General features: G+C 38.3%; 1 protein-coding gene across 1 annotated transcript; it reads right to left on the minus strand.

The window, feature by feature from the left end:
• Positions 1 to 826: 826 nt before the first annotated feature.
• LOC138991424 (IQ domain-containing protein M-like) lies at positions 827 to 16241 on the minus strand. Its single transcript, XM_070385579.1, has 4 exons — positions 16208 to 16241; positions 7193 to 7275; positions 3320 to 3587; positions 827 to 870 (listed from the first exon to the last, which is right to left on the minus strand). Exons 1-4 carry the CDS (start codon positions 16239 to 16241, stop codon positions 827 to 829), a joined length of 429 nt encoding a protein of 142 aa, XP_070241680.1.
• Between the last annotated feature and the right edge of the window lie 439 nt (positions 16242 to 16680).

The following is a 16680-nucleotide window of genomic DNA, read 5'->3' on the forward strand; positions in this document are numbered from 1 at the left end:
AAAGCCAGGCTGGTTTACTCTTGAATATTCAATTAAACCAAGGTTCATGGTTTCTTCAGCAATGAAATTCTCTAAAATATTTGGTAGTATTTTAACCTATTTTCATCCAATTCTGCACACCAATAACCGCATTCAAAGCTCTTTTTTTAGACATAGTTTTAAAATCTCCCTTGTATCTTCACTTCTCTATCTCCTGCTTTAGTCTCTCAACCTAATAGTTAGTGCCTTTGGATTACCTGCAACAATGGCCTGGGTTGGTAAAAACATATCCTTATCTGATTTTTGCTACAATGATAAATCTTAGTATGTACTTTCTCAAAACCAAGGACCCAAATACTTGGTGCCTCTCTATGCGCTCTCATTTCTACTTGCAAACCAGCCAATCGTTTTCTTAGTTCATCTCTCTTTTATAATAAAAACTTCCCAAAGGCAACCAAAACCACCAACACATTTTAGTAATGCTATTTCCTCCCAACTTCTTCACCTAGAGCTACAAAGCTCGGGACGTACACAGTTTAGATTTCAACTTGTTGCTGGCGGCAATTTCACCATTACATAAGAATGCATCTCCAACTCTTTAATTCAATCTGTTTCCATGGTGCCGCTTAGTATCACTAAGCCCATGAATCCCACAACCTTTCTCTATGTCTGATGTTCCACCTTATTGTTGACCAAATCTAGATAACTCTACTTCTCAAATATGTCTAAAATCTCTCCCCTCACTTCTATCCCCAATGCCACTAATGTAATACAAGTCATCCTTGCTTATGAGAATTACTATCTCCTCATTGGTCTCCGTGTCTTCAAAATTCATCCCACCTCACCTCTACTGCCACGATACGTTCTCAAATGCAAATGTGATCACTGCAACTGTTCGGTAAAACATCTGGATTACTTTTAGGTTAAATTTCAATGTTCTGCTGGTCTCATCTCTAAGTCCCCATGCCTCATATCAGTTATTTAAAATTATTTTAGTTCCCTCAAGTACATTATCATCATTTTCTCAGATACTCATTATGATGTAGATGCTTGACTCTCATAGTACCTTTCTTCCTTCTTGAGTTAACACTTGTTCATCCTTCAAAATTTATCAGACTTTAAATCTCCTGGGAATCCATCCCTATTACTAAATTTGAATCATGTATATTTCCAATTGACTTCAAACAGTAGCACTGGTTTTTATTACAGTCAGTCATACTATACTTATAATCACCTATTTATCCTCCTTCATCCAACTGCACACAAATTACATATATGAAATTAGAAATTCTTGAGGGCAAGTAACATCTTTTATCTCTATATCTCTCCCAGAGTAAATAAATGTTGGTTGAACAGTGCATGAACCCCACAATGGTTCATGTATGGCAGCGATCCCCAACATAAACCTTCAGTCTTAACCTGGTTCTTTCTAAGTAGCTCCATTTCCAGCCTCCAACTGTTTATCTCCCAATGCATGTCTATTGAACAGGTCTACAACTGAATTCGAGAAGGCAATGGCACCCTACTCCAGTACTCTTGCCTGGAAAATCCCATGAGCGGAGGAGCCTGGTAGGCTACAGTCCATGGAGTCGCTAAAAGTCAGACACAACTGAGTGACTTCACTTTCACTTTTCACTTCTATACATTGGAGAAGGAAATGGCAACCAGTGTTCTCGCCTGGAGAATCCCAGGGATGGGGGAGCCTAGTGGGCTGCCGTCTATGGGGTCACACAGAGTCGGACACGACTGAAATGACTTAGCAGCACAAATGAATTGGTTATCTTTCCCATTCCTGTCTCCATCTGCCCTAAATCTGTTTTTCCCTCTGAATTCCCTTAATGATACCCGTTGAGTTTCCCATCTAGAAACCTAAGTATCTTTCTTGGGGAATTCTTTGGTTAAACAAATTGGTGATAGGCAGGTTAAAAACATTAAACAGATTTCTTTCCTGTAGTATTTCTTAGAGCTTTCAATATTTTAATCTTCAATATGAATCTCCAAGAAGTAAATGCATTTTTCAAACTTATCTAACCAAAGAACCCTTGTGTCAAGGTGAATCACTCAGGACTAGTGTTCTGAACACTACACTGAGAAACACTGCAATAAATCCCTGGACACTTCATGCTTCACTCCTGCCCTACTTTAGGCCCTGCCATCTCTTACGTGGACCATCTCTTTCCTGGGCAGCCTCCTCTCGTATCTCTCTGCCACCATTCACTCCACAGGCTCTACTGCCAGTTTTATTTTTCTTGACAGAAAGAAGTAGTCATACTTCACTCCTTCCCCATCTCCCAGCTTTAATATCATCATTGGCTCTCGAATACACATGGGTCAACTCCTGGGTCTGCTATTATAATCACATCAAAACCTAGTCTCACCCATCTCCGCAACTTCATTTCTTACCAAATCTCTCCTTCCCCAAGACATAGCACTTTCTTTTGTCCTTTGGCTCTTCTACTGATGCAAATGGCCTCTCCTGTTCCCACTTACCTTTAATGAACTTCTCCTTAAAACCCATTTCTAATGAGATCTCGTCTGAGAAATTTTCCCTCTGGCATCTGGTTGGTTACTCCTCAGTGTCTCCCTAATCACTTGCACCAACTGTATGCCAGCAGTTGTCAGAATAAGAAATTACCCAAGTATTTGTCCCCACCACTACTCTCTGAGCCTTTTAAGCTTTGTGTTTCCAACTCCTAACACTCTGCCTGACACAGGAAGGCACTCACTGAGTGAAAAAAATTCAAATGAATGAATAACATAGTAAGCAATAACAAAACAGGGAAATGTAGATGAAGTTATGAAAGTTTATAACTAGAAATGTATTTTGAGAGGTCATTTATTCTGGCCAGGAAAACACATTAGTCTCAGAAAACAGTATTACTCTGCTTAAATAGACCTCCAGGTTCCACTTTACTGAAATCCTGATAAAGAAGAAACCTTTACCACAATAGGTCCTAAAGGAAACTCTATACCTCCCCCAAATCCTTTTACGGTCTTGGGGTAACAGCCTCATGAATAGCTCACCTACGCTAGCTACCCCGCTCAACAACAGACCCCAGAGCCATGAGCCTCTGCCTGCTCTAGGAACTGTGTCTACTGGAAGAAGTGGTCAACCCATTCTGTTCCTCTGCATTCCTCTTTCCACGAGGATGCCTTCTTTTCACCTTCTGGTGGCTCTCAGAGGTTAGCAGCTCTTCCAAACATGCCTCCCTACCTTTCACTGCTAGCATTTAAAATGTGGGGTTTTGTTTAAAGGTAGAAATTTCATTACAAGCACACCATAAGCAAATAATTCTGCCTGATGGCTTGCTGAACTTCTTTGCTCCACCAAAAAACTTACCTTTCACAATTAGATCTATAGGCTCCTTGTGTTTCTTTTTTACATTAAAAATGTGTGGCTCACTGAAAGCAGTCCGTTGTGGAGGCTCCTCAGAAGGTCCACTTTTGGAACGGTCCTTGGGAAAACAAATCCTTTTGTATGCTGCCTGAAGTTCTTGGACCGCATCAAGTGTTTCCTTTTTTTTGATCTCCAAAGGTATGAATTTGGTAGATTTTGGTTTCTGATGTTTATTTCTGAAGACATTTATAGAAGTACCTGGAACTTTATTCTATAAACAAAAATAAATTTAATTAAATTTAACTGTATAAAACTAGGTAATAAATTTGGTAATAAATTAATAAAATTATATCCACTAAATATATTTTACAAATTACTTTACTGTATAAGACATTTACTTAAAGCACATGACAATACTCAGATAAAGTAGATGTTATCTTTCATAGTTCTCTAAAAGCCCTTAATGAACATAAGTGTTACATTCCATTTAAAATATATATATAAATTTTTAAATAGTGATGCTTTCCTCAAATGTGACATTTTCTAATACAGCTTTAAAGTCAATTTTAAAATAGAAGTTTTCAAATAGACAAATAAGAATTCATTTTCAACCATCTTTGGAGAATCTCCAAATGTCAGAAAAAAAAATTCTCTGTTGAATCAGAAATAACTGCTTACACATGGACATAGGTTCTTAAAGAAAGCATATTACTAATTTGATATGTATTTTAGATCCTTGCAATCACTTAATTGCTTACTAATTTTGACTACCTGAGCAATAGAAAATAATATAGTCCCAGGTCTCTGAGAGGCAGTTATCCAAACAATTATAATTGTTCTAGTCTAGTAATTCTCTAGCCCATAGATAGAGCTACGGCTCTTCTCCTCCCTACAAGAAAAGGTTCAGACAAAGTAAACAGATGCCAACTCAAAATGCCAATGAGGAAGTTTCAGTACATGGTATTACATTTTATCAAGCAACCAAGGGTAGGATATTGTCCTGTTAGATAAAATTCTAAAAGTAGGTGAAGGTTCTAAGGCACAGCTGTCTAACTCTGAAGAGTGTAAACTTTTCATCTCACATGCCTACCACTGAAATCCATACAATTTATGCTGCTAAGTCACTTCAGTCGTGTCCGACTCTGTGCAACCCCAGAGATGGCACCCCACCAGGCTCCCCCGTCCCTGGGATTCTCCAGGCAAGAACACTAGAGTGGGTTGCCATGTCCTTCTCCAACGCATGAAAGTGAAAAGTGAAAGGGAAGTCGCTCAGTCGTGCCCGACTCCCAGCGACCCCATGGACTGCAGCCCACCAGGCCCCTCCGTCCATGGGATTTTCAGGCAGGAGTACTGGAGTAGGGTGCCATTGCCTTCTCCATACAGTTTATAAGTACTTCTAATTGATTAGAGGCAAAAATTAGTAATCAATGTTAACAATGTTGATTACAAGATTAAAATCACCTATGGTCGGTCTCAGCCTTCAGGACCATTAAAAACAAGCATGAGTAAAAATTATAACCCTTCATGTACTGGCTATTTTAAATGATGCTGCAATGAACACTGGGGGTGCATGTGTCTTTTGGAATTATGGTTTTCTCAAAGTTTGTGCTCTGTAGTGGAGTTGCTGAGTCATATGGTGGCAACTTAAATGTCCATCGACAGATGAATGGATAAAGATGTGATACATATATACAATGTAATATTACTTAGTTGTAAAATGCACAATATTGGGTCATTTATAGAAACATGGATGAAACTAGAATCTGTCATACAGAGAAAAGTAAGTCAGAAAGAGAAAAACAAATATATTAATGTGCAAATGTGTAATCTAGGGAAATGGTACAGATGAACGTATTTTCAGGACAGGAATAACCCAGAAGTACAGCACGGACAGGTGGACACAGAGTAGACAAGGAGGAATTAGTTGGGAGATTAGGACTGATGTGTACTGCCATGTGTAAAACAGATGGCTAGTCGGAACGTGCTCGATAGCACAGGGGGCTCAGCTTGGTGCTCTGTGGTGACCAAAGGTGGGGATGGGATGGGAGAAGCTCAAGAAGGAGGGGATACACGTATACATATAGCTGATTCTCTTTATCATACAGCAGAAACACAATTTTTAAAAAATATATAATCCTCTTCCCCCTCAACAGGAAACATGGAAAAAGTTAAAATCTTTATTTAAAAGTATAGGTTTTTTTTTTTTTCTTTCACATATAATATCATACATGAAACAAGTCGCCAGTCCAGGTTTGATGCATGATACTGGACACTTGGGGCTGGTGCACTGGGATGACCCAGAGGGATGGTATGGGGAGGGAGGAGAGTTCAGGATGGGGAACACATGTATACCTGTGGTGGATTCATTTTGATATATGGCAAAACCAATACAATATTGTAAAGTTAAAAAATAAAATAAAATAAAATTTTAAAAAAGTGAGGGGAAGATAAAGTCAATTGCAAGCACCAGGACAAAACAAAAAGTTATATAAAAAAAAAAAATGTGTTATAGTACACTACTTGACTCTTCAGTGAACAAAATTTACAAAGAAACAATGATGTCAGAAACTTATTGCTTTACAACTTTTCATATTAGCATGATTTTGTTACCTAGCCTTCAACAAACATTTTGTTGTACACGGAAGTTAATTTTGGGAGTTCCCACTTACATAGACAGCCCCCAACAACATGCAGGTTCAGCAACATGCATTTCTTCAAAAGTAAGTTTGTAATGGTTCAGAACCACTGAGGACTGCTTGAGCTCACTTCAAGTGAAGTTTGTGTTTCCAACTCCTATGGTTTATTCCTCAATTCATACTGTGTATTTGAAATAAGCAATGATATCACTGTGATTATTAATAAAAGTTAAGCAAAAGTTTAAAAAAAAAAAAGAAATCAGCCTGCCAATGCAGGAGACACAGGTTTGATTCCTGGTCTGGAAAGACTCCACATGCTGCAGAGCAACTAAACCCACGCTCCACAACTACTGAAGCCCGTGAGCCCTAGAGCCCACGCTCCACAGCAAGAGGAGCCGCTGCAACGAGAAGCCCACACTCCGCAACAAAGAGGAGCCCCTGCTCGCCGCAACTAGAGAAAGCCCGCGAGCAGCAAGGAAGAGCCAGTGCAGCCAAATGTAACTAAAATATTAAAAACTAACTAAATAAAATGTGTCCAACACAAAAAAAAAAATTCAAAAGAGAGAACAGTGTGGCACACAGTAATCCATCCTAGATCTCCTTCTCTCACCTATCTCCCCAAAGGGCCATCCTCACAGCAGCCACTGCTCCCCAAAGTTCCCATCTCCTCTCTGGGTGCTCTCCTCCAAAATTTTATCCTGTACCCTTTTCTCCTATCTCTTTGCCACCCCTTTCCCTTTCATTCCTCCCCACCAGTCTATGCCAGTAAGCAATTACTTATCGAGCCAGGCACAAGACTCATTGCTAGGGATGCAACAGTCAAACAAGACAGCTACTGCCCTCAAGGAACAATCAGACTGGTACACAGTCCTGCTGGCGGCGCAGGAGGGACACATCTCAGTGTGTTTTCTAATTTAGCTTCATCCAACAGTGTTTAAAGAGGGATCTTTACTTGAGATATTTAATCCAAAAACTTCCATTGTAATTCAACAACAGCAAACATTAAAAATTAAATGTACAAACTGAACATATATGTAATTAAATAACCTGTAGAGCTGAAAAATCTTTTATTTTTAAATGCAATATGAAATCAATTTTTATAGCTAGTAAGGATTTCATTTTCTCTTCTGTTCAAAATCTATTAGGGTTCATGCAATCATTTGTAACAATTGTTGTAGTATACAAAAATTGTTATTAGTTTCCTGGAAAATACGATGTTAGCTAAATTCAAAACACTAACCTCATTTATTTTCTTATAATGTTGAGCAATGAGAGTTTTTGCTTCTTGAAAAAAATCTTGCTTGGGAATCTCTAATATAGAACCTGAAATAAAAACAGAGAAATGGTTTACTTTTTTTAATGTAATTAATGTACTTTCTTAACCAAAAATGGCAAAACTATGAAACTGAAATTTGGAAAGTTATGAATCTTGCAGGATATTATAAAACGTGAATTATATAAGTGGATGTTATAATATAATGCAAAAAAAAAGTTAACGTAATGTTCCTTCAATGTAATATTTTACTTAAATTAGCTTACAATGGTCAGAATGTTAGATTATCCTAAGTCCAGGGATACCAAAGAAAATACACAGAACTGAAATCTCCTTTATCTCTGAAAGCTTTGAAATATAGAAGACACAAATGATTTGAATACGAAAATTATTAGTAAGTCTATCCAAGTTTCTATATCTGATGACTAATTAATATGACTGTACATTTCTTCGAGAGTATTTACCTTATAACTTGATAACATTATAACTGAAAAATAAAACTCAAAAGTTTAAGTTAATTTAGTAGAAACAGCTGCTGCTACTGCTAAGTCACTTCAGTCGTGTCCGACTCTGTGTGACCCCATAGACGGCAGCCCACCAGGCTCCCCTGTCCCTGGGATTCTCCAGGCAAGAACACTGGAGTGGGTTGCCATTTCCTTCTCCAATGCATGAAAGTGAAAAGTCAAAGTGAAGTCACTCAGTCGTGTCCAACTCTCAGCGACCCCATGGACCACAGCCTTCCAGGCTCCTCTGTCCATGGGATTTTCCAGGCAGGAGTACTGGAGTGGGGTGCCATTGCCTTCTCCGAGTAGAAACAGCACTGAAATAAAAAATATATGTACCTTCAAGTCGGTAGCATTATAATGATAACTATTTTCCTAAGATTCTTATTCATTTTACCCAGAGCTATGTATAGAATTCTATAGCATGTACATAAAATATATCATCTTAACTTAGTCTTGTCTAAGATTTCCTCCTTATATATTTCCTTTACTGTTAGCTGATTTTGATGTTTATAAGTGTTTCTTGGCTTTCTTCTCTTACCCTGGACACAGAAAAATTTCAATATATTACTTATCAAATCAGCTTTTCAGTCTGGCCAGTATGCTCCCCATTTCTAGGATCAAGATTTTCTCTCTCCTCTTTTCACCTACTCAAATTTTAAGCATTTAGAAACTCCATCTTCATGCAGATTAAAACCATAATAAGACACTATCTTAGTCTGTGTGGGCTGATACAACAAAATATCAGAGACTAGGTAGCTTGTAAACAACAGAAATTTATTTCTCTACATTATATGGAGGCTGGAAGTCCAAGATCATGATTGGCAGCATGGTCAGGGAAGGGCCCTCTTCCTGGTCAAAGACATCTACTTGTATCGTTACATGGTGGAAGGGAGTAGGAAGGTCCCCAGGGCCTCTTTTATATAAGCACTCATCATGACCTAATCACCTCCCACCAAAACCTCAACCCCTAATAACAGCATCACATTGTGCATTAGGATTTCAACATATGAATTTTAGGGGGACACAAACATTGAGACCATAGCAGACACCACCACATGCTCACCAGTATGGCTAAAATTAAACAGACTGGTAACAGCCAATGTTGATGAGGCAGTGGACCTGCTGGAGCCTCATGTGTCATCAGCGGAAGTACAAAATAGGATAAACAGTTTGGAAAAGCTATGGCAATTTCTTATATACACCTAATATACACCTTCCCTGTGACTGAGCGATCCCACTCCTAGGTATTTTCCAAAGAGAATGAAACACATATTTACAAAAGACTTGTACAAGAATGCTCACAGCAGCTATATTCTTAATAGACTCAAATTGGAAACAGCCAGATGGGGATCAACAAGAGAACAGCAGACAAACTGGTATATCATACAATGAAATACTACTGAGCAACAAAAAAGGATCAAACTACTGACATACATCACAACATGAGTGAAAATCAAAATCATTATGTTATATAAGCAAAAACATTATGTCAAAAAAGCAAATACTATATGGTTCTATTTAAATAAAGTTCTAGTGGAAATATAGCTAATATATAGCAGAAAAACCCAGAACAGTGATCTTCAAGACTCACTGAGGAGGGACATGAAGGAAATTTCCAGGGAGATGACAATGTTCTATATCTTGATACACAGTAGATTACACAGGTACATTATCATAACTCAGTGAATATATATTAAGATCTCTGCTTTTCATTGTTATACATTTTACATTAAAAGAAAACTATTTAAAAATATTGAATTCTGACTAAGGCTATGTATGTTGCTTCATGGATAAATGTGTGATGAATCAAATAACGTAAAATATGAACGGTGAGCACTGGGTTGTAGGCCTATGGGTATTGATTTAAAATGCTTTCAAGCTTGCTATATGTTTGAAAATTTCATAATGAAACACTGGAGTAAACTCTTTATTCCTTCACAAAATTTCCCCTTGTTTTTCACCATGCAGACTCATGGGCCACTGGCCACTGTTACTTTGGGGCAGTGATATCCTGAGGAGGGAGATTCAAGCAGTGAATGGGAGGAATGGCTAGACTCTTAACCCACTTAAACAGTGCTGGGTTAGGAGAGAAAGCATCTACTAAGATATCCCATCATTGGGATGAGGCTGTCACCCTGCAGTTATTAAAGAAAGGGCATCTCCCTTTGCTCCCTATCTTCTCCCCTCCACCTTCTCTTACCCATGGAAAGTATGTAAAGTCATCCCCAAATTCAAATCTCCCTGTGCTCCCACATTTGCTACTGTATCTGCTCACATTCAGGGCTGCCTACATATTTCTAAGGACAACGATTGATGGATTTTTTTCTTCTTTGCAAAAGTAGTTGTCAAGACTTCATACACACACTTGTGAAGAAGTGGATATACTCTTCGAATAAATTGGAACACAAAGTCACATGTAAATCACAAAATGGTTCATATAAATGTCACCATTCAAAGTCATAGGATGCACCATTCTCACATCAAAGAGATAGGAGTTACGGAATTAAAATTGTCTCTTACACCAAGTTTCAACTGAAATCTATTTTGAAGGGGCTTCTAACCAGACCACTTAGGTCCCAGTGCAAAGGCGGTGATCTGTTCCAAGGTGTGACTCCACAAACTGTCCTCCTTTTTTTTCCCCTCTCAAGATAACATTTCCTCCTTTAATTTCCTTCCTCTAACTAATCAAAACTCCCCTACAACTACTTATAATTACAATATTGTCATGTGTCATACATGACAAACAATATTCATATATTAATATGTAAAATGATTAAGTCATTAGTTTTTGGTGAAAATGTATATTCATAAAAGCTATTGCATTTTCATTCCACAGAAGACCTTAGAGATGATCTCATCTTCATTTTCAGGGAAAGCTCTGAGACACAGGGAGGCCAAACGCCTTCTAAAGTCAGTCATGCTGGAAGCCCCTGGTCTCCAGAATTGCTTGCTGCTTTTTGGTTTGGGGTTGTTGTTTTTTTTGTTTTGTTTTGTTTTGTTTTGTTTTTAACACATCTGCTACTTTTCCTAAACAGTCCTTGTGAGTTCTGGAGACTCCTTTGAGGTATGGCTGGCTGGTCACCCTAGTGGAGTACTCACATTTCATTGACATTTTCTGCTAAAACTGAGTATATACATCCACCCAAAATTGATACATTGAAACTTAATGCCCAGTGTGATAGTATTAGGAGGTGGGGCTTTGGATAAGTGATAGGCATGAGAGTGGAACCTCATGACTGAGATTAGTGCCCTTATAAGAGAGACCTGGAGAACTAGATAGCCCCCTTCCACCATGTGAGTGTTATGGTGAGAAGACACCCATTAATGAGGCGGGGGAGCCAGGCCTTCACCAAACCTCAAATCTGCTGATGCCATGATCGTGGACTTCCCACCCTCCAGAACCATGAGAAATGAATTTTTATTATTTATAAACCACCCACATTATGATATTTTGCTGCGGCATCCTGAACAGAGTAAGACATTTTCATGTCAAGCCAGCAATCATTCTGCCCCTCTTGTAATGTGCTGAGAGAGCCATTCTGCTTTCCCTTTCATGACTAAAATTTAGTCTTTGACAGCAGAGCTTAAATTCCCAAGGCAGCATTTTCTTCCTCGCTGGGTTCCTTGTTGACCAGTGTGTTCAGTATTCACCATCAGAACAAGGCCTGGGATCTTCCTAAAGGGGCAGAGAAGGATAGCCATCTCCAGATGAGAATGACTTCACACAGATCTAGAGATCGTCCTACCGAAGATACAGGCAGCTTGACTCCAAATGAGCAGTCCTGGGCCCTCGTTGTCATCTAAGGTCCTGAGGCAGCTATTATGATCTTCTCACAGTACTAACAAGTATCCTTTGAACCAAAGAGTTAAATATTGAAGGCATCACAAGACAAGTCATATCTCAAAGCCTTGGAAAAAGCAAAGATAGTGTGTTCTTTATTTTTATAATATCCAAGGATAAGTATATGTTCAACAAATGAATCTAAAATTGAAACAAATTAAACAACTTTGATGTTAAGAATTCATCCAGTTAATAATCTTTGAGGCTTTTATTTCTTTGTTCTCAATGGGATAAGTATGTAAGCATGCAGCTTTTATATGTTCAAGTGTGCATTATAACTTCAATTATTAAAAGGGAGCTGTCAAGGTCTCCTCCCTCTCTGTTAAGAAAAAAAAAAAGTCTGTCATTAAAGCTCTATTTGAAAATACATATCCACAGCATATAAAATGATTTTTAAGAGCTCTCATTCCTGAGTTTTACTATTTTGCTCTGAATTTCAATTTGTACATGAACTATATTTTATTGTCCTTAAACCTTCATTTTCTCACTTACAAAATAGAGATAATAATAATAACACATATTGCACAGAATTGTTTTGAAGATTACATTGGACTGGGTTACAAAGCATTTAGCACAGGGCCTGACACATAATAAACTTTCAAATGTGACCAATTATTATTACTGTAGTTATAGTTGTATCATTTACTATCATTGGGCTAAATTTTACCCAACAGGGTTTATAATTTCATTAATCAATCCTCATTACTTCAATAGTACAAAGATAAATTTCAACTTTCTAAATTAGTTTGAAAAAATTTGGTTTTATTATAGTCCTTTTTATCCAAAACTAATTCATGAATAGGTTTGCAAATAATGAAATCTCTTCATACTTTGGTTTCAAGTTACTAAATCCCCACAATGCAATAAAAAGTCATTGTAAGTAATAATAAATATTTTATGATAAAGTTCATGAAGAGGTTGAAACAGTCATATTAAACTGATATAAAACATGAGTGTAAATATTAATATCATCATAAAGAAAGAAAATGAATCTCTAATGCCAAGTGATTTCACTAGCCTAAAATATTTTCTTACACTTATTTTATCTTTTTTTAAACTCACTCTTCATCCATCACCAGTTTAATGCTATTGTGATTAATAGTTCATAGAACTTCAGATTTCTCTCAATGCTTTATAGAATCTGTATAGTTGCTCTAGTTAATTTGAAGTGAAGACACCAGAAGAAGATCTAATTATGGAAACTATGACAGAGAATGAGCCACTGGCCATCTCTTGATTAAGCAAGTCTTTCATTAAGCAAGTCTTTCCTGCATCCAGAAAGACCCAGGGCCTAACAAACATGTGTTTCTTATAATCATAACAAAATAACTGCCCTTAATCACAGGAGTCCCATTTTTTTCTACAAACAGGCTGCATTCTTCAGAGACTTCACAACAGTTTACTAAGAAGGTTGCCTGCACAAAGATGTATGGCCATATGGCTAAGGCCCCCCATGCTTGTGTAGTCAGAGTCAGTGTCTGAACACCTGTGCTTGATTTCACAGGTGTTAAAAAAGCAAGAAGGAAGCAAAGAAAGAAGAGTGAGTGCCAAAGAACTGATACTTTCAAACTGTGGTGCTGGTGAAGACTCTTGGGAATCTTTCAAGGAACAGCAAGGAGATCAAACCAGTCAATCCTAAAGGAAATCAGCCTTGAACGTTCATTGGAAGGACTGGTGCTGAAGCTCCGATACTTTGACCACATGATGCAAAGAGCTGACTCAATGGAAAAGATCCTGATGCTGGGAAAGATTGAGGGCAGGAGAAGAGGGTGACAGAAGATGAGATGGTTGGATGGCATCACCAACTGAATGGACATGAGTTTGAGCAAACTCCGGGAGATGATGAAGGACAGGGAAGCCTGGCATGCTGCAGACCATGGGGTCACAAAGACTCAGACACGACTTAACGACTGAACAAAAACAAAAAAGCACTAACTCACATTCAATGATGGAGAAGGAAATGGCAGCCCACTCCAGTATTCTTGCCTGGAAAACCCATGGAGAGAGGAGCCTGGAGGGCTACAATCTATAGGGTCCCAAAGAGTTGGACATGACTGAAGCAACTTAGCATGCATATTCAATGAGACTCAGTTTAGTATGTATTTTCTAAGCATCTACTAAGTCCTAGGTGCTGTTTTGGTGCTAAACACTTTGAAATAAATAAGACAACTTAGTATCCCAGCCTTCCAGGGGCTTAGAGCCTAACACCAGAAAAACTGAAAATGAGCATCATGACATTTAGCATCATACTGTCACAGAGGCCAGCATACATCACTAACACCTGCTGTTGCCAGTTCACTCAGTATGAATTTCCCTTTAAAGATATAAGGCTTTTCACACTGTATTATTAGAGGTAAGATTTAAAACAGGAAGTATCCCAAGAGAAATAACACAATGAATCAAATCCAGACTCAGGCAGCAGTTTTAAAGTTGTGCTTCATCAATTTCACTGCCTTGGGGGTTCCTCTTTACTCAGAGCAGCTTAGACTTTATATGTTTTACATATCTGAGCTCTTCCTAAGTTTTATTTTGTAGGGGAAAATTCCTTGGCTAAAAATAACAAACACACAGCAAACAATTACAAAACAAACAAAGGGCTGGGGGACCAGAGAAACTTAGGAGGAGAGGGAGAGGGAAGCTAGAACTAGGAGCCTTTAACTTGCTCTTATGCAGAGCTGCAGAAACTAGAAAGTGAAGAAATGCCCTGAGAGACACCTAAATAAAATAGTTTACATTCAATTCCATGACTCTTAAGTGAAGAAAACAAAATTTATTTCTAATTTCTTTTGAGAAAGAATCTTAAAACCAAGCAAAATCTAAATTTCAAGTGGCATACCGCTTTTCATCACCTAAAATCTACATTCAACAATTTTTTCCACAACCCATACTGCATGAAGACTCAACTTTTCAATTTTAACTTAAAGGCATTCTGTTGTCTCTTATAGATACAAGGTTACTCACTTCCCCAGTTATATTCTCCTTAAGCAAAGTGTCTTACTCTCTTTGCAACAATAAATGATTAATAACTTTCTTATGTACCTCAGGGAGACTTTACAATTTACCCCTCCCCACAAAAAAATCACTACAGTAGTATTTCTCAGACTGGGGTTAGGTTGCTAAGAAGATGTAGGGCAATTCCAAGCTCATAGAAACAAGACTTCAAATCTAATTTAAGTAATTATGGGCATGACCCAAAGACAAAATGAAGCTCAAGAACATTCCTCCTCCACTTCCTAGATCGTCCTCCTTTTCTACCCTTTCCATCTTGAAAAATGTGCTGTATTATCCAAATAGGAAGAGTGTTAAAGTGATTCACACTGCACTCTCTATTTGTAACCCTGGACAGATGTCAGCTGGCCTGTATCACAGACTGCCTGGGTACAGGAGCCAAGTGAAGGTAATAACAAAACAGAAAATCTTAGTCATCCCAGCTCCATGTTCAGCACCAAACATTTCTCAATCAGGCCACATAAGCCTAAATTTAAGATTACTTGAAATGTTGCCAAGTCTAGTGGTGGCTTAGTGGCTAAGTGTCTGACTCTTGAGACCCCATGGACTGTAGCCTGCCAGGCTCCTCTGTCCATTGGAATTTTAGGTAAGAATACTGGAGTTGGTTGGCATTTCCTTCTCCAGGGATCTTCCCAACCCAGGTATTGAACCCAGGTCTCCTGCATTGCAGGTAGATTCTTTACCAACCGAGCTGCCAGGGAAGCCAAATCTAGAGCAGCTCTGCTGCTGCTGCTGCTGCTGCTAAGTCACTTCAGTCGTGTCTGACTCTGTGCGACCCCATAGACGGCAGCCCACCAGGCCCCACCGTCCCTGGAATTCTCCAGGCAAGAACACTGGAGTGGGTTGCCATCTCCTCCTCCAATACATGAAAGTGAAAAGTGAAAGGGAAGTCGCTCAGTCGTGTCCGACTCTTAGCGACCCATGAAGTATATTGTGTACCCCATTTCTAATTTAAAATTTTCTAGTAGTCACATTTTCAAAAGTGAAGAGATGAAATTCATTTTAATAACATATAATAACTGTTATAGGATATTTTAAATAAAGAATATACAAACACTATCATTTCAACATTAAACAATATTAAAAATTAACAAAATATTTTACATTCCTTTTCTTGTTCTGTCTTTAAAATCCTATAAGTATGTTACACTGACATACATCTCAATTCAGATGCCAAATTTATATCAGAAATACTTTATCTCTATTTATAAAATGTCCACTTAAAAACATAGACTCACATGCCCAACCAAGTTGCTCCAAATATGCTTAAAAGTGTTCCAATAACTGAATTATCAGGCTTTATATTGAAAGTAAAATGAATTAAAATTAAATACTCAGTTGCTTACTTTCACTAGCCACATTTCAAGCAGTTAATAGCCATATATGACTACTGAAGACCGCATCAGACAGTCTATTCAGTTAAGACGAATATATATATATGTAGAGCAACACACGCTCTACATCTCTCGAGTTGCTCTACATCTCTCAAAAGTTGGTTACATTTAAATAAAGGGAATGAGATGGATTCTTAAAGGTTTGCCAATAAAGTTGGCACTCTGAGAGTTCATAACTAATAGAGTTGTTAGGCACCAGTCGCCGAGTGGCGAGGTAAGTGCTGATACTCACTTCCCGCTTTGTCCGATGCAGCCTCTGCAGCCATGGTGGGCAGCTAGGGGGCCCTTCTCTTCTGAAGGTGAGCCTCCAATCCCTAAACACAATGACATAAAGTAACTCAGTGATGATGAATGCTTATTTTTAGCTATTTCTTGTATTCATTTATGAACAGGATGAATGACTAAATTTTTTAACACATCACTCCTCTACTCAATACCTTCCCTTCCCAAAGACAATAATAAAACATCTAGCACTGTGTAGGGCTCTGGATTTTATCAAGTGCTTGTATACATATTTCCTCACTGGTTCCAAACAACCCCAGAACTCTTGTCCCACTTTCAGCAGAGGTGGCAACTGGAGCTCAGAGAAGTGAAATACCTTGTCAGTGAAAAGGTGCTCAGTGGTAGGTAGTATAGAACTCAAAGTCAGATCTTTGGGCCCAAGTTCTTATGCAGGCCCACCTGATTTCTCACAATTTTCAAACT

The sequence above is a fragment of the Bos mutus genome, chromosome 17 (assembly GCF_027580195.1).
Source record: "Bos mutus isolate GX-2022 chromosome 17, NWIPB_WYAK_1.1, whole genome shotgun sequence".
NCBI lineage: Eukaryota > Metazoa > Chordata > Mammalia > Artiodactyla > Bovidae > Bos > Bos mutus.